We start from the raw sequence: 27649 nt of genomic DNA on the forward strand, positions 1-27649 counted from the left end.
TTAACTTGAGTGATTTTTAGGCTCCAACTGAATAATTTGAATACTATTTATCGTTTTTTTCTTGAGGTTTATTCAATTGGAATCGATCAAAATCATCACTGATTATTTTCAATTAGTTCATTTAAAAAATCGCGGTTTCTTGTTGACACTTTTAGGTTCTGAACTGACCAATGGAAACAACAAAAATATTGTTGTTTAAATTCTCTGTCCCTCAGCTTAATAATAAATTTTTGCGTGGATTAAAAGGAAGCTTGGCGAAAAAATAGTTGTACAACTCATAAATTATTAGTCTGTTTAATCTTGCTTTTGCTGACGAGACTCAGCGCGTTCGCGTTGTTGCTTTAAGAAAAATGGAACACGAACATGACGAAGGTTTGCATTACGAACACGAACTATACGTCTATGACATGCGCATGAAACACAGTAGAAACACTTTTGGTATGTCTTTGGGAATTCATATTCCTTGTATATGGATGCATCCATAACATCCTTAGCAGATGAACTATCAACCATATTCTTGGTCATGAAACGTTTAATAGCCTTATCACGTGGAACCATACGACCGCAGTTCATGCAGTTGACAATCTTCTTGCGACCGGCGTTCATCTTTGAACGTCCACAGTTTCTCCTTTTTTGTGGCATTGGAAGAAAGGATCGGCCAAGCTGCAAATAACCGTTTTAACTGTAATCTTTTTTCAGAGGTTTAGTAAAAATTTGTTAATCAACCTTAAACAAAGGAGTTTTTTGTTTCCGAAATGCCCAACTAAAAATACAATAACGAGATAAGCTGACGAGGTACAATAGTTTTTTACTTTAAACAAAGTTTCAAAAATTGTCTAAAATTTGCTCATCTACAAAATTTTTTTTAAACAAATAAGTTCATACAAGACCTCCTCATATAATAATAAACGGTCCACCCTTTTGAGGGTATAAAATAAAAATATCTTATCCTATAATTATTTATTCCTGTTTCTTCTTATAAGAAAAAAGTTTGCCTATGTATGGAATGAATTTTATTTTACTATGGTAATTTAATTTCGTATTTTTCCAAAAAAATTAAGGGTCGCGTCCAGGTACGATCAAAATCAACTTTTTCAATACTTTCGAAAAAACATGTTTTTGTTTTTCATATATCTCCATGTATATGATAAATTTTAAAATTTCTTGTTGACCCAGAGAATAATACTACATGAACTTTAAGTTTATTATGTTGTTTCCAAAAAAAGGAAGAAAAAATAAATTAATACAAAATTAATCAATATAATATATAAATCAAATTATTGTAATTTTTTGATACAAGCATCATATAGTATTATGTTTTATAGTGCTAGAAATCAAATAAATTAAAACAAAATCAAGAAATCCACAAAACGAATGGAAAAAATTAAGTAAGTCTGTTCAAAATCAAAATATTCCGATGATATTGAGTGGTTTATAATATTATCAAAAGATTCTTTATATGAGGATATGGGGAAATTTTATCAATTTTTTTAAAGCACTATGTATAATGAGATCGACTCGAAATAAAAAATTCCAGTGCAATAAACTTCAGAAAATTGAGAGCCCCTTAACGTACAGGAATTATACAATCGGACGCGATCCTTAAAATATTAACGTTTTCACGAGAACGTTTATACTGACATCACCAAGTAAAAAAAATAAAAATTTTTCTTTATAAATTTAATATTTATGAATTTAATTTCCATGTACTAAAATAATAGTCATATGTGCTTATTTGTTATTAATATCCAATGTTTTACATAAATTTTTGTAAATTTGTTGGTGCAATTATGTCTGCTTTAAAGATGTAGCATATCTTAAAGATATATTCCTTCCAGCTTTACTGGAAAACCTCATTTGTGATGCTTGCATCCGCCTCGGATAATAAACAATCAAAAATTAAACCTTCATCATATCGTTGAACTGCTAAATTTGATGCAAATTTAAAGGTGACAGGAACGGTACAAAATTCGTCTTTGTTCTATTTGAATATTCAAATCGTTGAAATGGAGTATAAGAAAATTCATTAAAATCAATCATGTGTATTTGCATTTCCAAAATTGGTTTACTAACAAATTTATACACTTTTTCAGAAATTTAATAGTTTATTATATCGTTCGAGTCAAAAAATAAAACAAAAAAAAACATATTACACTAAAAATATTCCAGCGAAAAACTAATTATATCTTAACATTTTAAATTGAAAAAATTAACTTTGTGCATTCTATATGATATTATATTATGGACTAAATCTACAAGAAAAGGCTATCCGAGGCGGTCCTTTCATACGATATTTTAATATTACCATTAAATTACAAAGCTCTTTAGGCTGTCATTTATCATTATAGCAAAATGCAAATTAATAAGCTGAAAATTACGATAAAATGGATAAAAATTTTTCATGTCGAGAGAAACTACCTTACCGTGTAGAATTATTTATGCTATGTTAGTAACATATATCATGTTAATAAAATAAACAAAAATTTCATAAATAATTTATGTACTCGATGCAACTTTACACTATGAAATAACAATTCAAATATACAAACACTAGTGGGAATAGAAAGCTCAAAGTTTCAGAAAGTCCATACAATAAGTGATTAGCACTTTTTCGATCGGTTTTAATAGAATTTCATTCAAAAAGTGGATATTAAAATGTAAATAAATGCCACACATTGAAATAACCGTTGTCAATATTGTTATGGAACACAATGAGGATGATAACTCAAAAATTGAAATATTTATTGATGATTTCAAGAACACCCTAATGAAGGCAAAGGGTAGCCATATTATTTTTGTTGCAATCGGCGGTGTTTATCAGATCGGAAAAACATCAATAATAGAAATGCTTACTGGTGATTCCTCCATCAAAACTAGGCCAAGCGAAGTTATGCGCACCTTTACATTTGGGCCATATTCATACAACTTTATACGGAAAAGATTTGAACTTGAAGAAATCGAAGGTGATGACACTGAAGTGTTTTTCATTGATACTGAAGGATGCAATGGCTTTTCATGGCATAAAAAGATTGAAATATATCGTCTTATAGTTCCATATGTTACACTTTCAGGTGTTTTTATTGCAGTTTTCCCAGCTCATACAAGCATTGATGTGTCTTCAGAGAAAGTATTGCTTGATTTGATCGATTCTTCACATAAAGGAACTAATATTGTCCCTAAGGTAATAATAGCAGTTCAACATGTAAATGATTATGAATACCCAGATGAAATGATTTTTAATGAAAAGCAAAATGAACTAACTGAAAGATTTAGCCAAATATTCCCAAAGAAATACCAATTTGCTGAAGTTATTCCTCTTCCGCGAATTAATTATGTTGATGACGTTTTGAAGCAATCGGAGACATATAACGAAGGATTCAGAATTTTTGCACAGCATAGCATAAAGCATATCGAGGAATTACGCAAATGTTTAACATTTAGTAAAGAAGAGGCATTACAAAAGTTCGAACAGTTAATGAAGAATGAACAAATTGATGAATACTTTGGTGACTAAAAAGTTTCATCAAAATTTTTCGATAATTTTTTCTCTGTTAAATTAAAAAATGTGATTCAGAAATATGAAAATATTTTTATCGATAAAAATATGTAAAAAATAAAGACAAAAAAACATTATAAATTTTTGTACTTTAAAATGCGTATAGTGAAAGAAAGTTTATTAATAATATATAACATATACTTTTGCATGCAAATAATTATTTCCTCATCTTCGGAATAAATTTTTCATAAACATGAGGAGCAATGAAATCGTTGCATAGATGATAAAGCTGGCCCAAAAAAGACCAAAAGGAGCATTAAGTCCTCTGCCAACATTGAAAAATTGTGTCAGTTGATTGTATAATATATCAGTGCAATTGGTATCTATATCACCGCAATTGTGTTTTTCTTTATAGTCTATGTATATATTGCTATCTAACCAATCTGTTGTTATCCTTTCAAAAATAATATTTTCATTTGATTTACGCATTATAACAATAAAATATATTGCTATTATTGTATATAAAACAGTTGCTGAGAGGCGAATTATTTGTGAAATTCTGGAGAATGTTTTGATCCAGTTTAAAATGAATCCGATTAGCAATATAATTGATACAATAAAAAGACAAATAGTACATGCACGTAAATTTATGTCCATCTCCCAAATAGAGTTTTTAACAAGAAAATCAATTTGGTAAATCGAAATGCAAAATGAACAAATTACAGAAACAATTTCTGATAATGTAAGAAGGGTAAAAACCAATGCAGCTATTCCAATAAATACATTGGTTACATTTGAATCAATCATTGTCTTTTAGAATTTTTGCTTTTTTCCTACCCAAAAAACGATTCATGCATTCAATTTGGGAACCCAACGCAGTATTGAACCCAATCAGGCGGATCATTTTTAATTCAAAAGTAAGCAATTTTTATGAATTGTCAGTTTTTTGAATTTGGGCTCTATGGAGCGCAAGTCATTTCAACCACAAGAGTTGATAAATCTATATGAACCTTCTGAAGAACCAGAATGGGAATGTGATATGTTTGGGTTGGTTGTTTCTGAATCTCAACCACCTCTTGGATATCAAGAATTAATTCTTGAAATCACAAATGAATCAACTAAGCAATCAGAAGAAAACAAATTTAGCAATTCATCAAATAATTTATATAATGATTTTGAAAGTTTTTCACCAGAAATTGATGATCTTTCTTTTCCTTCTGTTCTTCAAAATGATTCAAATAAAGTAGATAGGAGAACTAATAAAAATAGGCAAAATAAAAAAGGAAATAAGCAAAAGCCAAAGTCAAAGTCAAAGCAATCAAAGCCAGTATTTACAAGTACTGTTGAAGAATTTGGTGATAAAAGTATATCATTTCAACCATGGACAGCAAAGCCCAAACTTCAGCCAAATTCAATGAAAGAATTACTTGAAAAAAAGGATGATCAATTTAATGAATCAAAAGTTATTGAAATTAAGCTTTCTCCAAAGAAGAATGAAAACCACAACAATCGTAGACAAAAAAGGTCTTACAAAGATCCAAATATTGATCCTTCAAAAATAATGTTTTCTAAAACAGAACCATCTACACATGCGCCTTTTGTTGTTTATGAAACCAATAGAAATAAGAGGAATCATCAACCTCGATTTGAGGTTTCGAACTTTGTTTTTTCGTCATCACAAAATTCACATTGAAAAAGTCTATCGTCAAAAGTGTCGCTTTAATCACAAGTTATTAGTAATTTCCTTCTCTTTGATGTTAATGTTTTTTTACCTCAAAAAACCATAACACATCTCGGGGAGTAAGGTTAATTTATAAATATGAACGTAAGTTTTTGGCATCATCAGCTAAATTAAAAAAATTAATGACTAAAGAACTCATTAACCCAAATTTATACATTGTGTGTAATCATTTGCTTTTCTTTTTTTCTTTTTCCATGGAAAGTTTCATCATTTCGATTGTATCTGGCAGTGCCGGATATCCATTTTTTATTAAATTTTGAATTTCATCAATTTCTTGGAAGTTGTAACTTTCGTTTTGTAGTCTTTCTACTTGTTTTATTAGCTTGTAACAAGCTTCACATTTTTTCACGTTGGTGAGACCGTTTATTTCATTGGGGTACCCCTCCTGAACATATATTAAATCTCTTTGTAAACAACCTATAAAAGGTACACATGGCTCAATAGCAGATAACAATGCTGGCCTATAACTTCGAAAGTCATTTTGTAAGTCACATAAATCTACAAGTTCATTATATTGCCTTTTCTTTGTTCTTCCCATTTTCTTCAATGCAATTTTTGTTGTTTCTTTAAGACGTTTTACTGATCTATGAGTTAACGCACAAATGACTGCAAAAATTCCATGAAAATTGTTGATCATTTTAAATGCTATTGCAGTATCAACCCAAAAGTTGAACATATTTGCTCTAGCTTTAGCATTATTTCCATTAATTACAGTAAATTGAACGTATCGAGAAAACTTATCGAAATGTTCGGTTAATGAATCGACATTTTCTGATCCGCCTCCTTTCTTCTTTCCCCATATAGCTGTAAGAAGTTCCATTGGTCCTATTTTCCTAAAAATTTGATTATGTAAAATTGAGATTTGTCTTGCAAGTTCTATTGGATGAACATCTATGATTTTGTTTGGTTTTTTAGGTTTAAGAATTGCCGGCGGATGTTTCTTCCTTGTGAAAAGCATTCCTGAATTATCACCTTTTAGCATGTTTAAATCTTTTGTAAGAATTGTCACTTGTAATGCACAAGAAGGATCTTTACCTAAAAACTTTACAAACTCTTCGAAAGCAATCATCATATCATTAGTAAATTGATACTTCGTAAGTTTTAACCATGCGGAAATAATTCGAATTATAATAATACGGATTTGTTTTAATTGATTTTGATCTTTAATATTACAATTAGTTTCATTTATATCTGCAAAATAACGTGTAAGAATTCCAGCAAGAACATTCTTTGGCGTAGAAAAAGAAGGAAATGTAATTAGAAACATTTTTTGAAATTCAACATTTGTATAATTAGGATCAGTTAGAAATAAGATTAATTGATTAAATGAAGCAGCTTTTGGTGAGTTCGAACTCCCAATATATTCACCTGGATCTTGAAATATCGATGTATTAATCTTTCTAAGTTCATCACGTAATTCATCAGGTATATCAAGAATTGTATAAAAAAGAATCACTGGATTTGATGAAGGATTAATAATAGAAAAAGTGAATGGATTATCACTATCATTATCTGAATTAGAATTCACGTTTTTAAATGGATTTAAAGATTGAATGAGAGAACTATGTGGCATTGATTGGAAATTACTCTTTCTATGAATGAGTCTCCTACGATGATTGTGATGATGCTGATGTTGATGTTGATGATGATGATGATGTCTATGCTTTTTCCGATGACTTTCTAAATTATCTTCAACATAAACACTTGGAAATGGATTAAGGGATGTTGAAACACATGAATTAATTTGTGGAATGGATAATATTGTAAAGAAACTATTACCATTATGCCTATGTAAAGCGTTTGATGGACTGGGAGGCATTGTAGGTAAATTTGGATTTAAATTGAAATGCACAGTTGGAGTACCTCCAGAATGAGCAGTGAATTGTGATATCCCAAAGGTTGTACTTGGAGGTATTCCAGGTGTACCTGAAAACTTTGTTTTTGGGATTTTAGGATTAGCTATTATTGGCACAGTGGAAGAAAGGTATTTTGCTCCACTGTTATGGTAATTCGAGTGATGCATTCCTATTGGAAAATGTTAAATGACACTTTTCAAGAGAAATTATGAGAATTTTTAGAAAACCGTGAGATTTCATTTCTATTACATGTTTATTAACCGAAAGACAAGTGCATTATGTTTGTGAAATAAAATAAATAGACAGGAAATCACAAAATTATTTTCTGAACATTATAAAATTGAGTTCTTAAAATATGAACAACATGATAAAAATAAATTATTCTTTAAAATCTCTAAAATATCACAAGCCAAAGAGAAATTCATATTTCTCTAAAAAGACGAATTTTACATCTACCATATAAGTCATAGAATTTTGAATTAAATATCTTTATGTATCAGTTTTTTGATCTAATAAAAATGTTAGGTGGAGATTTTATACATAAAAAGTTCCTTTTTTTCAAATATTTCACAATCAAATAAACTTTAACATTTTCTGTCTATTTATAAAATAAGAATAATATTATCAAAATTGGAAATCTTCTTCTGAATCGAATAATGAATCATCATTTTCTCTAATTAATGCTTCGATTTGACTTAACATTTCTTTTGCGTTTTGGTTATTCGGTTCTATTTGTAAAGCTTTATTTATATACTCTAAAGCAGTCACAAATTCTTTTTTCATTCCATAAATTTCAGCCATTTTCATCCAATAAAAGAAATCTTTAGATCTATTCTTCCGATAATCGAATAAAATCTTTTCAGCATTTTCGAAATCGTCTTCTCGAATTTTCATGTTCACTAATTCATTTAACGCATCCACATTTTCGATATCTTTCTCAAGAGCTTTCTTTAAAAATCCTTCAGCCGCTATAGGACTTCTTTTTCTTAATGCTGTTCCCATTAATGCTAATGAAACAGAGCCATTTTCTGATTCACTTGGAAACATTATTAATGCTTTCGACGCAAATGCTTCAGCTGTTTTCCAATCTTCTAATAGACAACAGCATCGTACAATCGCAGAAAAACTATCGACTTCTTCATGGATTTGATGCGCTTTTATGAACGTTACTAATGCTTTTCGATAGTCATTACGTTGCATTCGTAATTCCCCATGTCGCATGTATCCATTTCGAGATCGATTATCAAGTAAAATCGCTTTCCGTGATGCTTGAAGTGCTCTTTGTTCATCTCCGTTAAGTTCTAAGAGATACGAAAATGCTATCCACGCATTAGAGTTATTTTCATTTGCATTTAATGCATTAAGAACTAAATGATTAAGTTCACTAGTTTTACGTAATGTTTTAAGACGCGACGCACGAAGATCAACGATTTCAAGATCATTTTCGGGTATAAGTTCGGACATATTATCAAATAAATCCATTTGATTACTTTTATATGCATTTATACAAATTTGGTTGAAAATACATGCGCTATTAAACGCGTGCTTTTTTAGAGTGTCAATCGCGGATTGGTATTGTCCTTTTGACGTGTGTTGAAGAGATTGGATATATGAACGGACAATTCCACGTGGCAATTGGGAAATGATGGTATCAATTGAAGAAGTGATGGAAAGAAGTTTCTCATATAGTTCAATGGCTGTGGGATATAACTTTAGAACTTCAAGAAGATGGGGAATTGCTGGATGATTTGGTGAAGATGTGGAATCTAAACTGATATAGGCATCTGCAACAAGAATATGTAATTTGGGAGTGAGTTTACGATTGGACAAATGAGATAATACTGATGGACACTTTGATATGGTATTTGTTGATTTTAAATAAGACGTAAGTTTTAATTCAAAAATTTGATTAATCTCTTGTTCGCTACAATCGTTCTGATTTATATTTTCAAGAATATTAATTGCTGATTGATATTGGTTTAATTCAATAAGTGCTTTTGCTTTTTTTAATTCCGTTTTAATAGTTTTATTTGGCGATAATGATGTAAGAATATATACTGATTTATAAAGTCCTAATTTCATTAAAGAAGATAGTGTATCTTGGGAATTCATTAATAGAAACTTTATTGTAAACGTAAGTCAAAGAAATTTCATAACTTTTAAAAATCGCCAAATTCAACAAATCCAAAAATCCATTAGTTCTAAAAATAACAACTTTATTTATATGTTCCTAGTGATCGCTTAGTATTTTCTGTACGTGGTACCAAAATTTATGGTTTTCAGGGAGAATTGCAGACAATGGAATCGAAAGATTTTGAGTATCAATTCTGTGTTCATTCCTTGCAAAAGCCATTTTCACAAAGCAACCGCTTATTTCCCATTCATAATGCTTTTTCTTAAATGTATTCATTACATTTAAAGCATCTTCATGTGTATCAAACTCAACAAAAGCAAAATCTCTTTTACCAGTGATTCTACGTATGAACCCATACGGAGATAACTCATTGTAAATACTTCTTTCTGATAAGAGATTTGGATTAAAGCCAGATAAATGCAATGTTTTTCCAGTTGGAGGCTGTGGTCGCGATCTACTTGACCGCATCTTTTGTCCATTAAAAACATAACCATTAATACTTTCAATAAATAAATCAACTTTTGCTTGTGACGCAAAACGGACGAACCCATATTTATCACGAATATTTATATCTGTGTAATCACCAAATCCCATTTTTTGAAATAATGCTTCATATTCTTCCTTTGTTGCAGTGATTGGTCCAAAAATTGCTGACAAAAAACGACAATGAGTGTCATCATAAGCCAATATTTCACTTTTATCTTGTGGGCATTCAGATGGCGATTGTTCTGGTTGATCTTGATGATTTTGTTCCGCCATTTTGAAATTGAGTAACTTTGTTTGCACGAATTTCTAAAATATTAATTTTCCTTAAAATTTATTCAAATAACACAATTCGAAACCTTTGCAACATTTAGGATTGCAATAATAAAACTCATTCATTGAAAATTTAAATAATTTTTTTTGAATCTATATATATAAAATTAATTGATTTAATCTAGCTTAATATAGAGAATTATTATTATTATTATTATACAAATAATAATCCACTTTATATATAGTAATATGTAGTTATTATTTTTATCGATTCCTTTTTGTTCAAGTAGTTTTTTAATTATTTCTGTGTATCCGCCCTTAAAAAATGTATTAAATAATCATAACAAATTCCAAATTTGATAATGAAATGCTAAATTAACAAAACATATATCAAATAAAATAACTAAAAATCTTTAATATTTAAATCTATTCCTTTTTGATGAAGAAATATTTTTACTAGTTCTTTATTACCAGAATAAGATGCTTTCATAAATGATGTGACAAATATTTTTAAGAATTTCCAAATAAGATAAATAAATATCTTCATTATCAATATCAATCCCATCGTGTTCAAGAAGTAATTTAACTATTTCCATGTGGTGACCTTTGAAATATGCTTTTATAAGTGCTGTTTCACATATTTTGAATAATGACAAAATATTATTTTGATATTTGAAATTATCAAAAAAAAAGAAAATAGAAAAAATTAAAATTTCTAACTCCTGTGTCAATCCCTTTATGTTCAAGAAGTAATTTAACTATGGTTTTATCATTTTTTAAAGATGCTTCCATAAGTGCTGTATTAAATTATTCAAACAATTTCCAAATATTATTTTGAAATCCCAAATTATTATAATAAATTTTAAATAAAACAAATAAATATCTTTAGCATTAACATCAATTCCTTCTTGTTCAAGAAGTAATTCAACTATTTCTGTATGACCACTTAAAGATGCAAAAATAAGTGCTGTATTAAATGATATAACTAATTTCCAAATATTATTTTGAAATCCAAAATTATTATAATAAATTTTAAATAAAACAAATAAATATCTTTAGCATTAACATCAATTCCTTCTTGTTCAAGAAGTAATTTAACTATTTCTGTATAGCCATTTTTAGATGCTGTTATAAGTGCTGTTTCAAATAATTTAAATAATTTCCAAATATTATTTTGAAATATAAAATTGTTAATAAAAATTTTATGTAAAATAAAGAAATATCTTCGGCATTAATATCAATTCTTTTTTGCTTTAAAATGTATGCAACAAGTTCAATATTTCCTGAAAATGAAGCAAAAACTAAAATATTTTCTGGAAGTTGATTATTTTTAAGGAAATATTTTACAAGAAAAATATTTCCGATTTTTGCTGCTTCATTAATGATATTTTCATTAATTTTCATTCCTTCATTTTCTAAATATGTAAAAATTTCATAATTAAAATATGAAACGCATTTTTCTCCTAATTTTTTTAATTTATTAATATCTTCAATTTTATTTTCATAAAGATATTTAAAGATATCATTTCGATGAAACATGATTGCAGCTTCATATGCTCCTTCAAAAGATGAATGATTTTGTTCACATAAATGAATGATTTCCTCATTTCCACCTGCAACTGCATATTTACCTGTGTTTTCTACACTTGAACCATTCATAAGTAAATATTTAAAACATTTAATTGATCCAAAAAATGCTGCATAATCAATTAATGTAACATTTCTTTGATTAATAAATGAACATCTTTCATACATTGATGGAACAATTTTTTGATTAAAGTCAAAATCACTTTGTGATGATATTTCTTGAAATTTTTCTATTTCATCATTACGAATTATTTTCGCAATTTCTTTTGGATTAACTCCTTCTTTAATTAATTGCTTATGAAGTGCAAAATCATTCTATGAAAGTTCTTCATAAGAAATATTTTCTTGATTAAATAAATATTTATATTTATCTGGTTTATCTTGATTAATATGAACAAAAAATGGTTTATGTATATTTTGAATGATTTTTGATTCAAGTAAATTATACTTAATCATGTAATTAAGAAAATAAAATGATTCTTGAGTGTTTTCTTTAAGAAGAAATTGAGAAAATAAATTTATTATTTTTGAGTTGATTTTATTATTTTCTTCACATTTTTCAATTTCTTGGAATAACCTCAAATATATATCAAAATTATTATTATTAATCAGAAGAGATGTATATATCATTCGGCTTATAATGGTATTTTAAGATATTGGATATTCTTTACAAAACTTGCTGAGAATAAAATTTGATGATTGAGCAAAATTATCTATATTCAAACCAAAGATTATATTTTTGAGCGTTGTAAATGTTTCCCATTCGTTTTGAGATTTCTGATTTGTTGTTGTTGTTTGCTTTTGATGCATTTTGACAGAATAAACTAATCAATAACTTAGTATTGAATCTTGTGAATATTGATCACTTTTTCTGAATCAAAAAATAATTTATCCAAAATTAGACAAATAGTTTTAATTAAAACACTTGATTTTGAGCTTACAGTAAGTTTTAAATTTTTATTAATATTATTTAGTTTAACTAAAATTATATTGTGAAATGTTTTGCTTACACTTCTCTAATTATATTTGCATTTTAGATGCAATCACAGTGCTATTAACAATATTTTAAGGAAGCATTACATATTGTTTTGAAATATAAAATTATATAAATAAGAATTTGCTTTATTCATAAGTAAATATTTTACATTTAACTGAACCAAAAAATGCTGTATAATCAATGAAATGTTACATTGATTAATAATTTTTTTCTTGCATGAAGTGATGATCAAAATCGAATTCATTTTGTGATAATATTTTTTGTATTTTTTGGATGTCATCATACCCATTTAATAGCTATTTCACCACATGGATTAACTCCTTCTTTAATATATTATTGCTTATGAGTTCCCAATCATTCAATGATAATTTCTCATAATTATCAGTGATATGTTCCAGGAATAAAGATATAGATGAATTCATTTGATATATTTCATCTAATGCTTTATAATGAATAAAATGTAACGAATTTTTATTTTTAATAGGTTGTTCTTCAATTAACTTGCAAAAGAATTTGAAATTGTTTGAAAAATTCAAAAACTATTCCAGTATTTTGTTTTCATGCTTTAAAATATGAAGGAATTATCTAACAAACAACATGTTTAAATGAACATGGAAATTGTTGTTTAATAATTTTTTTTTGATGTTTTCTCAATTTCTTAAAATATTATTTTCATTCATTTATAGCTTGTCCTTAAGCCCACAAAAAAATTTTCCGGCTTATGGAAAAATGACACTTGGGTACCCGTTAACGATAGCAACAGTAACCGTTTATTTTTATAATCACGAAATATTTGGCGCCAATTTTTGTGTTGTTTACATTTTCTGAAGCGCCCTTTAATTTGTTCAAATCATCGAGAGACATTATGCTTACTAACCCTTATTTTAACAGTATCAATCATGGTTATTTAAAAAAAAGATCACAAATAAATTTCAATATTACAGATATTTTAGTATTAATATCGATTCCTTCTATGAATCAAAAGTAATTTAAATATATTATAAATAAAATACTGATGATTATACTATAAGATAAAAGACTTTCAATTAACAAATTAAAAAAATTTATATCTATTAAACATTTACATAACAAAATTACATCAATAAAGCGACCGTTAGTGAAAGACCGTTAGTTAAATTTCTACAAAATATTTTCAAGTTTCTCGATAATCCAACTCAGATTGAACATTGGTTCCTGCGGGACCTTTGGGTAGCACGTAAATTCTCCGCACCTACACTTTTCGTTGCCATTTTTAAAATAATTAATTGATATGTTATTTGCAAATTCTTCGAACCACTTATTACATAATAAATCTGGATGTGACACATCGATTACTGATGAGTTCACAGGCTTCATCCATATCATATGTAATAAGCTACTTATATGATCACCTATTAAAACTTTTGCATCACTTATTTCGTCTCTTATTTTCTCTACTGAATCAACGCTTTCTATCTGTGATATTATTACATCTGGAAATTTTTCTTGTAAAGTTTCATATAAAATTGAATAAATATTTTCCGATATAACGATTTTCTTTTTATAATTTTTGTCGAATTTCGGAATGAGCTTTATATCTTCTGACAAAGTTTTTAACGCATTTATCAGTTGTTTTGGTTCTGTTATTTGCGAACGAGTCGACGTAACAACAAGTGAACTAAAGCACATGATGTCATCAAGTTTTATTGGTGACTCATCAGTAATTAACTCTAAAACATCATCCGAAACAGATTGTCTGAAGACAGTGTTCGCATCTTTTGGCGGAATATTATTAAATGAATAACTTTTCGCAAGTGGAATAAAGGTGAAAAGAATTTGCTCCCATGCAGCGCGTGATGGATTAGCAACGAGGAAATGGGTTTCTGGAATCAAATCTACTTTTTTGTTGGATAAATAAGAATTGATCTCTAAATTAAGCATTTGAAATTTGAGAAGTTCACCATTAAATTGAATCCCTGAATGATTCCCAATAACATCGGTGAAGTATAGGAACTTGCCATTTTCAATACATACATTAGTAAGCTTGGAAATATCCGTTCCGGGATTATTGCTGGTACTATGTTGCTTATGGTGGAATTTAATATCGGAAAGATTTGCATGCAATGTATGAGGATTGCCGCCAAGGCATTTGGATGTGATATTAGATTGTCCTGCAAAGGAATGAACTATGCTAAAATTTAATGATACAGAATCACGTGTGACATTTTGAAAGAAATCACCGCTGTAAGTAATGTTTACGGGCCCAGCTTGTATTTCTATTGAAATAAAATGTGGGAGATAATCTGGTGGAAATTCGAGAGATGGAGGAGTTTCAAAATTTAAATCAATTTTCCCACTCCCATCATTGATTGATTTAAAATGAAGATAGCGACAATCAATGGAATTGATTTTTTTGGAAAATGGTGGGATGATTGGACCTTTGTCAATATATAAAAGTAAAACAGAAAATATACCAACAATAAATGATAAAATTCTAATATAATTTTTTGTTTCATTTGTCTTGTTTGGATTTTCTCTAATCATTCTGTAAAAGATAAAAACCAAATTTTGGTTTAAGCGGAAACCGTTTACTTCAATCGTACTGAATAAACGGTTCCTTGACACAAGATGCGACAAACCCCGGGAAATCAACAACCTTATCAAAATAGATATAATCAACAAAATAGAAGGCCTCAACAATTTAGGGGAAAACAAAATTATAATCCCAATTATCGAGATAACCAATATTATCAAAATAATTATGACCGAAACAAATATGATTCTGAATATGGATTTGAAACCCTTGAACAGTTTCGAAATCAAATTGAGGCACAAGTACATTATTCTTCTGGTAGAAATAAAATTCTTTCATTATTTACAGGTCAAAAAAATCAATCATGGTTAATTACAGAAATTATTGGTATTATGGATTCATTAGTTCAATTTCATGGGGGCATTGTTTTTATTTCGAATATTCATCATAAGCTTCTATTCAGATCAAATGAATGGTCTAATGCCCTGTTCCACTACTTTAATCAAATCTTATTAGATCCAGTAGGCTTTGAGCTTTATCATACAATAATATCAGACATTCCACAAAATCAGATAGTTCCATTTTCCCAGTTATGTTTTGATCAATTCATGCGAGTTGATGACCCTGAGCTTTTTGGTCTTATTTCAGCACTTATTCAGCTTATATCCACAAGCTATCCAAATCTTTATTCAAATCTTTGTAATCTGCAATTATATCTTCCTCGTCCACAAGCTACATTAGTAGCCCGTACCCTTATCGAATATGGGGAAGAATCAACAATAGAACAATTCGTTGACGACATCGAGTCGAAGCTTTTTGATTTGATTCACGCTCAAGATCTATCGGAGGTTATTTCGTCACTTTTGATCCGCGGCCCACAAAAACGTCGCGAATCGATTTTCAACAAACTTTCACCCATTTTTAATGATATGATTATGAATCCATATCAATGGAAGATTCTACATACGTTGTTAAGTGTTGTTTCAATGAGACAAAAAATTAATCTTGCAACGATTATCGTACAGAGTGTATCATTTCCTAGCAAGCCTCCGTATTTGGATATATTAATCATACACGCATTGGAGTCAGTAGATATGCAATCAAGAATTCAATTATGGCATAATAATATGGCATTGGTTCATGACCCGCAATTAACAAGAGTGCCTGAATACTTGGCAAGACTTGAAAAAAGAATGTTAGCTTTGAGGAACGAATATACGAAAATGTAATTTGTAAAACAAATTGTTTTAAGAAATAATTTTTCATTTTTTATTTTTTCTTTTTTAATAGAGTATAATAATTCTTCAATTTAAATAATTCAACATTAATCCAACATGTTTGTGTTTCATATAACAATATTGATTAATTACAAAATATTCAATAATCGCATTTTAAAATTTGATATACCATTAAATAAAATTGGAATAATATATTGTTATGTTCATTAATCTTCTATTTTTATCGGATTTTTTATCAAGTGTTCAAATTATATTAGTAAAAATTAATTTGAGCTTATTATGTTATGTGAATACACAAATTTAAAAAAATTTATGATTATGGAATTAGTTTATCTTTATTTTCCTCGAATATTTTATCAAGCATACAATTAGCATTAATTTCAATTCCTTTTTGTTCAAGAAGTAATTTAACTATTTCCGTAAAACCTTCTTTAGATGCCAAAATAAGCGCTGTTTGAAATAATTTAAATAATTTCCAATTATTATTTTATAATATCAAATTATTAAAATAAATTTTAAATAAAACAAATAAATAATAAACATAACAAATAAATATTAAATAAAACAAACAAATATTTCTACCATTAACATCAATTCCTTTTTGTTCAAGAAGTAATTTAACTATATTACTTTTCCTCGCTTCCATAAGTGCTGTATAAAATAATTTAAATAATTTCCAAATATTATTTTGAATTTCCAAATTATTAAAATAAATCCAAAATAAAACAATTAAATATCTTTAGCATTAATATCAATTCCTTTTTGTTCAAGAAGTAATTTAACTATATTACTTTTCCTCGCTTCCATAAGTGCTATATCAAATAATTTAAATAATTTCCAAATATTATTTTGAATTTCCAAATTATTAAAATAAATCCAAAATAAAACAATTAAATATCTTTAGCATTAATATCAATTCCTTTTTGTTCATGAAGTAATTTGACTATTTCTGTATGACCATTATAAGATGCTTCAATAAGTGCCGTTCTAAATAATTTAAATAATTTTCGAATATTATTTTGAAATCAAAAATTATTAAAATAAATCTCAAATAAAACACATAAATATCTTTTGCATTAATATCAATTCCTTCTTGCTTTAATATATATTGAACATGTTCTATATTTCCTGATCTCGCTGAAGAAACTAAAATATCTTTTGGGATAGGATTTTCTTTAATCAAACATTTTGTAAGAAATATGTTTCCTTTTTTCGCTGATATATTTATAATAGAATCATTAATTTTCATTCCTTCTTTGAGTAAAAATGATAAAATTTCATAATTACAAAAAGAAATACATTTCTTTCCTAAGTGATTCAAATCGATTTCATTAAATTTATTTTCATAAAGATATCATTTCGATGAAACATAATTGCAACTTCATATGCTCCTTCAAATGAAGAATGATTTTGTTCACATAAATGAATAATTTCTTCATTTCCACCTGCAACTGCATATTTACCTGTATTAATTACATCTGCATCATTCATAAGTAAATATTTAAAACATTTAATTGATCCAAAAAATGCTGCATAATCAATTAATGTAACATTTCTTTGATTAATAAATGAACATCTTTCATACATTGATGGAACAATTTTTTGATTAAAGTCAAAATCACTTTGTGATGATATTTCTTGAAATTTTTCTATTTCATCATTTCGAATTATTTTCATAATTTCATTAGGATCATGTCCTTCTTTAATTAACTTCTTATGAAGTTCCCAATCATTCTTTTTAAGATTACTTATGTCTAAATCATCAATAAATTTTTCATCACACGAATCAAACAATTTATTTAATTCTTCATCTTCCGTGTAATAATGCATAAAATAAAGTGATTCTTTTTTTTTTTAATAATTTTTTGATCAATTATTTTTTGCTCTATCATACAGTCTAAAAAATAATATGATTCACTAAAAAATTTAAAATTCTTATTAAGCAAATGTATAAATACATCCAAAATCTTTGATTTACAATGAATGTTTTTTTTCATATTCGTCAATTTTCTTTACAAAATCTATACATATGTCCGCATCACACTTTTTAATAGCAAACAATAAGAGAATCATTTGACCAATAATTTGATTAAAAGAGTATGAGTAATTTGAATCGAATATATCAATGATTGATTGCACTGATTGAGAAACATTATCATGAACTAAACCGAAAATTATATATTGAATTAATTGGAGTTTTTCCCATTCATTTGTATCAGCATTATTAGGAATGCGTTGCATACAATTGCCCTATTTTTTTGCTTTTTAAGATTATTTTACGGTTTTGACATTCTGCCGTGGCACCTCTGTAAACTAGTCAAAAAAAACGATGGAAAACATTTTCTATGAACAGCTTCTACGCAATGAATTTTCAAAGCTCAGCTACTCCAGAGGAGCCTATTAAAATCGAAAATGAAGATCATATTTATCAATCAATCTCAATGGAATTACTTATTACGTCAGAACACATCATATTCAACTTATCCGAAGAAAATATTGAATCGTCAGCTCACCAAACGATGATATTGTTTGATCCAAATTTCCCACTTTCATTTAACATTCTAATAAGTAGATTGGTTTATTATGCCATTTTAACGCAAAACAAATCATTTGAAATATATTTAAATTACTTAAAAAACATCCAAAAAAATGAAACTGATAAAAGTATTCCTGATGTCATTACATGTTTTATTAATTATGCATCTAAAAACAAATATCAAGAATCATATTATTTAATTGAAAAAATGATCGAAAAAAATTTACTTGATAAAAGCATTACTAATGATATTCAATCACCATATTTTGCACATCTAAATCCCAAAAAATTCACTCAGACAAATCAGAGTAATCAATTGAATGGACCACCTCAATTTCCGTTCTCAAAACCATATTATCGATTTAAGAAAACGCTAATTCAATCCAATATTACATTAGCGATTTCTCCAGAACTTTCGAAGAATAATTTCGAACTTCATAAGAAATATATTGAAGAAGGACATAATCCTAATGAAATTGCGAAAATGATTCGAAATGATGAAATAGAAAAATTTCAAGAAACATCATCACAACCAAAATTTAACTTTAATCAAATAATTGAGCCATCAATGTATGAAAGATGTTCATTTATTAATCAAATAAATGTTACATTAATTGATTATGCAGCATTTTTTGGATCAATTAAATGTTTTAAATATTTACTTATGAATGGTTCAAGTGTAGAAAACACAGGTAAATATGCAGTTGCAGGTGGAAATGAAGAAATTATTCATTTATGTGAACAAAATCATTCTTCATTTGAAGGAGCATATGAAGCTGCAATTATGTTTCATCGAAATGATATCTTTAAATATGTTTATGAAAATAAATTAGAAAAATCAGATGAAAATAGCCAACAAAACAAATCAAATACACAAAACTTCCAAAATTATATGAATATGTTCAATTTTTATCGTAATAATAAAAAGACACCAGATATTAATGATTTGGGAGTTTTTTGCATAAAAAATGGAAATTATGAAATTCTTTCATTACTAGAAAAAGAAGTCATGAATGTTAATGACTCTTCTATTAATGATGTCGCGCAAGATGGTAACTTATATCTTATTAGAAATTTGTTCCAACATTGTCAAATTCCGAAAAATATTTTGGCATTTGCAGCAGAATCTGGAAATATGGAACTTATTAAATACGTTCTTACTATTTCTGGTATTGATGTTAATGCATTGAATGTTTATTTTAATAATTTAAAAATGCTTGCGTTAAGTATTTGGAATTTATTTTAATGATTTAAAGCAGCACTCCATTTGGCAGTCGAAAATAATAATATGGAATTACTTAAATTACTTTTGGATAAAAGTACAATTGATATTAATGTAAAAACTGTTTGTTTTGTTGTTTTAATATTTGTTTTAATATTTTAGTGTTTGTTTTAATGTTTTAGTGTTTGTTTGATTGTTTTAATGTTTGTTTTAATGTTTTATCATTCGTTTTAATGTTTTAATATTCGTTTAAATGATTTAAATATAGTCATAATCTTGAAACTGCTCTTCATTTGGCTGTTAAAAATAATAACATTGAAATGGTGAAATTACTTTTAGATAAAGGAATTGATGTTAATGGTGCATATGTTTGTTTCCATGACGTGATATTTAATACAAAAATTTGCAATTTGTTTCAAAAATTTGATATTTGTTATAATATTTCAGAATTTGTTTTAATATTTCAAAATTTGTTTTAACATTTCAAAATTTGTTTTAATATTTTATAGATTTTTTAAGTAATTTGGAGTTTGTTTGGATAATTTGATGTTGATTTGAATGATTTGATATTTATTATAATTACTTTGGATTTGTTGCAAAAATTTATAATTTACATATATAATTTGATGTTTGTAATAACAATTTGATGTTTATAATAGCAATTTGATATTTGTTTTAACAACATGAAATATGTTTTGTTAATTTTGGATATGTTTTTATATTTTCTAATATATTTTAATAATTTGAAATTAGTTTTTAAGATTTGATATTTGTTCTTAAAATTTGATACTTGTTTTTATGTTTTGAAATTTATTATAATGTTTTGATGTTTATTTTAAAGACTTTGGATTTACTTAAAAGATTTTGGGTTTATTTTTATTATTTGAAATTTATTTTGGTAATTTGAAGTTTGTTGTGGTTATTTGATATTTCCTTTAATGATTTGAAGTTTACTTCGGTAATTTGATATTTGTTGTAATAATTTAGAATTTGTTTTAATGTTTTAGTATTTATTATAATGTTTTAAAGTTTGTTCGAATCTTTTAGCATTTATTTTAATAATTTTATATTTATTTTAAGTATTTAAAGTTTTACTTTATAATTTGGTATTTATATTAATAATTTGTAATTTATTTTGTTGATTTGGTACAGCACTTCATATAGCAATCAATAATAATAACATCGAAATGTTTAAATTACTTTTAGAACATGAAGGAATTGATGTTTATGCAAAGTGTGTTTGTTTTAACAAGAGATAATTTATATAAATAATTTGAAGTTTGTTCTAATAAATTAAAGTTTGTTTTAGTTATATGAAATATGTTTTAATAATTTGATATTTGATTTTATAATTTCATATTTGATATAATGATTTAATGTTTATTTAAATGAATTTACTTTTGTTTTAATAATTTGAAATTAATTTAATATTTTCGAAGTTTGGTTTTGTAATTTGAAATTTGTTTATATATTTTTGTGTTTCTTTTAATATATTAAAGTTCTTTTTCACAATTTCATGTTTATTTTTATGTTTTGAGATTTGTTTAAGTAATTTGATATTCGTTTTATTAATTTTATATTTATTTTATTAATTTTATGTTTGTTATAAGGATCTAAAATTTGTTTAAATAATTTACAATTTGTTATAATAATTTTGTATTCGATTTCATAATTTAATATTTATAATAATGATTTTATGTTTCATTAAAATATTTGTGGTTCTACTTTATAATTTAAAATTTATATTAATATTTCGATGTTTATTTTATTAATTTGGAACTGCTCTTCATTTAGCAATCAATAATAATAACATCGAAGTGTTTAAATTACTTTTAGCACATAAAGGAATTAATCTTAATGCAAGATATGTTTGTTTTACTTGTATGTAATATAATTTAAAAATTTTATGTTTGCTTTATTTATTTGAGATTTCTTTTGATATTTTAAAAATTATTTTCATAATTTGATGTTTATTATACTGTTTTAAAGATTGCTTTATTAATTTAACGTTTGTTTTAATGGTTTTATGTTTGTTTTAATGTTTTAGAATTTATTTTAGTTGTTTTTAGTTTGTTTCAACAATTTTCAGTTTATTATATTGTTTTAAAATTTGTTTTGATAATTTGAAATTTGTTTAAATTGTTTTATATTCATATTAATGTTTTGGGGATTGTTTTAATATTTTGATATTTGTTTTGAGGATTTTGGATTTGTTTTAATAATTTACTATTTGTTTTAAGTATTTAAAATTTATTTATATAATTTGATATGTATCTTCTTAACTTTTTATTTATTTTAAATATTTGAAATTTATTGTAATTATTTGAAGTTTGACTTATTCTTTCAGTATTTATTAGAATAATTTTGGATTTATTTCAATGTTTTAATATTTATTTCAATAGTTTTATACAGCACTTCATTTAGCAGTAAAGAATAATAATATCGAAATGGTAAAAATACTTTTAGATTCAAAAAAACTTGATATAAATGGAAAATATTTTTGTTATAATAATTTGAAATTTGTTTTATTGACTTTGGATTTGTTTTAATGATTTAAAATTTACTTAAAAAATTTCGAATTTATTTAAAACATTTAACATTTGCTTTAATAATTTTATATTTATTTCATTAATTTAGAATTTGTTTTTGTAATTTGAAATATATTTTATTAATTACAAATTTATTTATGTATTTTGATATTCGTTTTAATGATTTAAAATTTGTTTCTGTAATTTGATATTCGTTTAAAGAATTTAAAATTTGTTTTATTAGTTTGATATTTGTTTTGAGAATTTTGGGTTTGTTTTATCGTTTTAAAATTTGTTTTATTCATTTGAAATTTGTTTTAATCTTCTAAAGATTATTTATTGATTTTGATATTTGTTTAAATGTTTTAATTTTTGTTCCATTAATTTAATTTTTGTTATAATGATTTGAATATTTTTGTAATATTTGAATACTTATTTCAAAATTTTAATATTTATTATATTGATTTGGTACAGCACTTCATATAGCTGTTGAAAATAATTACATCGAAATGGTGAAATTACTTTTAGAACAAAAAGAAATTGATGTTAATGCTCAAGATGATAATTTGTTATATTTAAAATTTGTTTTAATTTTTTAATATTTTTATGTAACATTTGGAAATGATTTAAACTGTTTCAAACTCCATTTTTTATTGCATGTAAAAAACAATATAAAGAAATCATCGAATTACTTAATAATAATGTACGGCAAAGAATAGAACTTATGAATGCTTCTAAAAATGGTGAAATAGATAAAGTTGAAATGCTTATTAAACAAAAAGGATTTGATGTCAATATTAAAAATGTTTTTAGGTTTTGTATAATATTTCGTAATAATAATTGGAAATTATTATAAATATTTGAAACAGCACTTATGTGTGCTGCTGAAAATGGTCATATAGAAATAGTTAAAATCCTTCTTCAACAAAATGGTATCGATATTAATGCGAAAGATATTTATTTATTTTATTGAATATTAATTTAATTAATTTAATATCTGAAAATAATATTCGGAAAATATTCGATTTTTTTCAATCAGCTCTTATAAAAGCATCTTCAAATGGTAAATTAGAAATAGTTAAAATACTTCTTGAACAAGAAGGAATTGATATCTTTGGAAAGAATATTTATTTGTTTTGTTTAAGATTTATGTTAATAATTTGATATTTCAAAACAAATTTTGGAAATTATTGAAATATCATAAAGATGCATTTGCCATTGCAGCAGAAAAAAGGCAATATGATATTGTTCGCATGTTGATTGACAAAATTCAATCAATGCCTGATCATTAAAAAGTGGCAAATAAACACTTGAAATGATTTTTTGTGTTGTTTACTTATTTTAATTTGTGTGAAAAGCTATCGTTCGGGGTGCCCCTATTTCAAATGGCTGACATCTCGATCCCTTCATTTGCAACATGCATTGTAAAACCAGATGAAAGAATTAAAGTAACAATAACTGACTCACTATGGTGTATTACAAGTGTTTCAATTAATGTAACTGATGATATGCCAAAAGAAGGAAGAGTTGTTGTATATATTTCACAAATAAATGAAGAAGGCAAGGAAGGAGAGAAAATTGCGATAGCTCCATTAAGGGTTGGTCAGTGTGAAGTTGTTAATGTCGATTATACAATTAATTCATTCTCACCTATAATCATTTCAACATCAGGAGATAAGATTACAGTTAGTGTAAATGGATATACAACAACATCTGAGCCTCCAACATTTGAAAAAATTTAGGTAACTTAAAAAAATAAAATGAAACATTTATTTATTTGTTCTTTCACAAAGCATCGAAACTAAGTTCAAGTACATAAGTAATTAATTTGCATCTCTTTTAAGGTTTATATTTATAATATCTTCAAGGTTTAAAAAATTGAGAATTAATTAATCTGATTTTATTGTTATATTTTCAAGAAACATATAAATTTAACCCATTGTATTTATTTATTTTTAATTTTTTTTTTATAAGCTTATAAAAATTTAAACAATACTTTTTTTACTGTATAGGTTCAATATTCTGATATGCTAACTATCTTTATATATGTGCTATTTCAAGAATCATTCTTTATTACTAATGAAATGAAACAACTTTATAAAAAAGCATTACAAAGCAAAGTTTCAAATCCAGAAGTTCAACAGAATGAAGAAATTGAACATGAAGGTTTTCATAAATTGGGACCTGTTTCATTCTATCTAACGACTGAAGCTCATAGTCCGGGTACATATGGCGTTAATGGATATGCAATTAGTTCAAAAAAAGATATGCTCTATGTTCTTAATGGAGAAATGATAAAACCAAATCATATATTTTTGAAAGGCAAAAGAATATTGCAAGTAAATAACGTGTATGAAAGTTATAAAGGAGGTAAATTTTTTAATACCTCTATTATTAATAATCCACTTGAAGTAATGACTAATTTAAAAATGAAAACAGGATCTCCTTCAGATTTGAAGGGTCTATGTGATCTATTTCTTAAATATTTTCCACATATTTGTGATGGTGTAATAGATTTTTCATGGGATATGAAAAATGATAGGCCTTCTGAATATTTAAATTATTCTGATATGTTTACATTATATTTAGGTGCAAGAGGTAAATCAAAAGCAAGCTGTTTTCTTCAATATAAATTCCCTTTTAGTGCTAAATTGAATTATATATTTGATTTTTCCTTGAAAACAGGTATTGGATTTAAACTAAAACAAGAAATTGATTTGCCAACAATACCAGATAAATTCAAAGAACCAATTTCATTTGCAATTTATGAATTTACTGCTAAATTTTTGGGAATGGAAGTTTCAGTAAATATTCGTTTAATAATGAAACCAGATATTTTAAAGCTTCTTGTTAATATACCAAAAGAAGTTGTGTTTATTCGTTGCTTTGAAGTGCTTTTTTCTAAAAGTGGTTATTTTTCTGGGTCAGGACATAAAAACATAGCTCAAAGTATAAAGATTGATCCTTCTTCTTATTCATCCATTTTACCAAAAGAAACATTTGAATTTAAAGATGTTCTTGGAATTAGATTCAATGCTTTAATTGATTTTGCATTTGAGGCTAAATTCATTTTTGGTCCTATTGAATCATTTATTACAGTTGGTGTAGAAGTTGATACATTATTTTCTTTTGGTGCAAATGTACAAAAATGCGTTTGTCCATATGTATATGGTACTATTGAATTCAAAGTTATTCCTTTCTTTAAAGTTACACCATTAAAATTATTTGGATATAATATTCTTCCATATCTTAATCTAACTTATCCTTATTCATTAGTTTCTGTTCCAAAGTTTTGCTTATTTTCATCAGAGAAATCTCAAGAAGGTCAAAAAGCCCTTCAAAGTACCCAAAAAGGCAATGCATATATTGTAAACCCTTATCTTATAAAACTCACAAATTTTGAAGTCTCATTAAAAGTGATTGCCATAGATGAAAATTCATCACCTATATGTAGTATTGATTTTAAGAAAATCTCAGATAAGACAACAAATAATAGGAAAATGATATTCACAAATGTAAAAAAAATTCCTTATTTATTATTTGAAGGATTTTATACAATAAAAGGAAAAACAGAAACACATCCAATTAAGTTATCACCTATGAATCTCGTACTAGGGCCTAATATATTTGAAACTGATTTTGGCGAAAAGAAATCTGGAACATTTTCAATTAGTATAACGGTGATAGAGGCTAAAAGTGTTGAAATTTTTAAAGAATTTGCGGGAAACAAAAATAACAAAATTGTTTTTAAACCAAGTGGTGTACCTTTATCTTCTCGATTTGGTCTTATTTCTCATGATGTTTTAGGTAAAGAATATTCAGCATCATTACTTGATTATGATTATTACGATGAAATAAATTATGAAAAAGGTGCATTTACAACTAAAAGTCAAATGATTATTAAATTAGAATCAATTAAACAAAAAACGCCACAAAATCTTGATATTAATATGAAATTTTCACTTTGTATTGATGGGAAATGTCAAGACATTGAACAAATGGATATGAGTTTAGTTACAAATCAAATTTATACTTCAAAAGATTTTAAATTTTTAATGGACAATTTTATACAATTCCCAGGTGCTAATGGTGTATTTGTTGTGGAAATAACATCTAATACATTAAAAGCTTCTTATAGGATTTCTCAATCAGAATTAGAAAAAGAAGAGAAATTTGTTTATACAATTAATGATAAAAATTTTGAAATTGGACTTAATGTAAGAAGAAAGATTTCTAATATTGAAATTGATTTTGGTAAACAAATGGGAGAAAATGAAAGAGGTATTGTTTCACGTGTTTATAATTGTAGTAAGAAATGGACAGGTGAAAAAGTTAAAGTTGAGGTTAATATGCACGAATCAGAACAATATGGAATTTTAGTCTTTGAAACCAAAGAACAACTTCCGAAAGGAGAAACGATAGCTTGTATTATTCATGCAGATAATTTTATGCCACTATGTAAATCAACAATAATAGATAAAGACAAGTTTTTAATTATGTTAGAACATGATCAAACACTTTATAATTATAATTCAATTCATATTCCATTTAGAAGAAAAGATATTGAAGATAAAGACTTTGATGCTACTTTATTGAATATTTTTACAACAAGTATTGATACAAAATGTGGTAAAGGATTTAGAACTGGGACACAAATTAAATATATTGGATGTTTTGAAGGAGTTGAAGTAGGAAAAAGTAATATTTTAGAATATCAAATTATTGATAAAGAAGAATCAGATTATTTACAACAGGAAATAAATGGAGAACAAACTAAATGGACTCTTAGATTATTTGATGTTTCTAAGATTCCAAATCAAAAGGTTTCTATTGTTCCAAGTCTAATAGAATTCCCAGAAGATTCAACAGATATTGCAATTGATAGTGAAATTATTGATTTTTATCTAAAGCATAAAAATAAAAAATTGAGTATTAAATGTAAACGTTGTGATAAAGTTCGTATTGTATATAAAAATCAAAAAGAAGCTACAATTCAAAAAATTAATGAGAAATTTAGTTTTGCTCCTGAATTTGATGGAAATATTC

General features: G+C 26.2%; 9 protein-coding genes across 9 annotated transcripts; 4 read left to right on the forward strand and 5 right to left on the reverse strand.

The window, feature by feature from the left end:
• Positions 1-294: 294 nt before the first annotated feature.
• On the reverse strand, positions 295-642 carry GO595_001341 (40S ribosomal protein S26; the record flags this gene model as incomplete). The annotated part of the gene is made up of 1 exon (XM_067914129.1): positions 295-642. The coding sequence occupies one exon, from the start codon at positions 640-642 to the stop codon at positions 295-297; it is 348 nt and encodes a 115-aa protein (XP_067778482.1).
• Positions 643-2767: 2125 nt separating this feature from the next.
• GO595_001342 (uncharacterized protein) lies at positions 2768-3514 on the forward strand (the record flags this gene model as incomplete). Its single annotated transcript, XM_067914130.1, has 1 exon — positions 2768-3514. One exon carries the CDS (start codon positions 2768-2770, stop codon positions 3512-3514), a length of 747 nt encoding a protein of 248 aa, XP_067778483.1.
• Positions 3515-4457: 943 nt separating this feature from the next.
• On the forward strand, positions 4458-5189 carry GO595_001343 (uncharacterized protein; the record flags this gene model as incomplete). The annotated part of the gene is made up of 1 exon (XM_067914131.1): positions 4458-5189. One exon carries the CDS (start codon positions 4458-4460, stop codon positions 5187-5189), a length of 732 nt encoding a protein of 243 aa, XP_067778484.1.
• Positions 5190-5403: 214 nt separating this feature from the next.
• On the reverse strand, positions 5404-7260 carry GO595_001344 (RasGEF domain containing protein; the record flags this gene model as incomplete). The annotated part of the gene is made up of 1 exon (XM_067914132.1): positions 5404-7260. One exon carries the CDS (start codon positions 7258-7260, stop codon positions 5404-5406), a length of 1857 nt encoding a protein of 618 aa, XP_067778485.1.
• Positions 7261-7717: 457 nt separating this feature from the next.
• Positions 7718-8557, reverse strand: GO595_001345 (TPR Domain containing protein; the record flags this gene model as incomplete). Its single annotated transcript, XM_067914133.1, has 1 exon — positions 7718-8557. One exon carries the CDS (start codon positions 8555-8557, stop codon positions 7718-7720), a length of 840 nt encoding a protein of 279 aa, XP_067778486.1.
• A 766-nt stretch (positions 8558-9323) lies between these two features.
• On the reverse strand, positions 9324-9986 carry GO595_001346 (serine/arginine-rich splicing factor RS31-like; the record flags this gene model as incomplete). The annotated part of the gene is made up of 1 exon (XM_067914134.1): positions 9324-9986. The coding sequence occupies one exon, from the start codon at positions 9984-9986 to the stop codon at positions 9324-9326; it is 663 nt and encodes a 220-aa protein (XP_067778487.1).
• A 3721-nt stretch (positions 9987-13707) lies between these two features.
• On the reverse strand, positions 13708-15090 carry GO595_001347 (uncharacterized protein; the record flags this gene model as incomplete). Its single annotated transcript, XM_067914135.1, has 1 exon — positions 13708-15090. One exon carries the CDS (start codon positions 15088-15090, stop codon positions 13708-13710), a length of 1383 nt encoding a protein of 460 aa, XP_067778488.1.
• Positions 15091-15687: 597 nt separating this feature from the next.
• On the forward strand, positions 15688-16308 carry GO595_001348 (uncharacterized protein; the record flags this gene model as incomplete). The annotated part of the gene is made up of 1 exon (XM_067914137.1): positions 15688-16308. The coding sequence occupies one exon, from the start codon at positions 15688-15690 to the stop codon at positions 16306-16308; it is 621 nt and encodes a 206-aa protein (XP_067778489.1).
• A 7680-nt stretch (positions 16309-23988) lies between these two features.
• On the forward strand, positions 23989-24345 carry GO595_001349 (uncharacterized protein; the record flags this gene model as incomplete). The annotated part of the gene is made up of 1 exon (XM_067914138.1): positions 23989-24345. One exon carries the CDS (start codon positions 23989-23991, stop codon positions 24343-24345), a length of 357 nt encoding a protein of 118 aa, XP_067778490.1.
• Between the last annotated feature and the right edge of the window lie 3304 nt (positions 24346-27649).

This window comes from Histomonas meleagridis (assembly GCF_020186115.1).
Source record: "Histomonas meleagridis strain 2922-C6/04-10x chromosome Unknown contig_137, whole genome shotgun sequence".
Taxonomy (NCBI): domain Eukaryota; phylum Parabasalia; order Tritrichomonadida; family Dientamoebidae; genus Histomonas; species Histomonas meleagridis.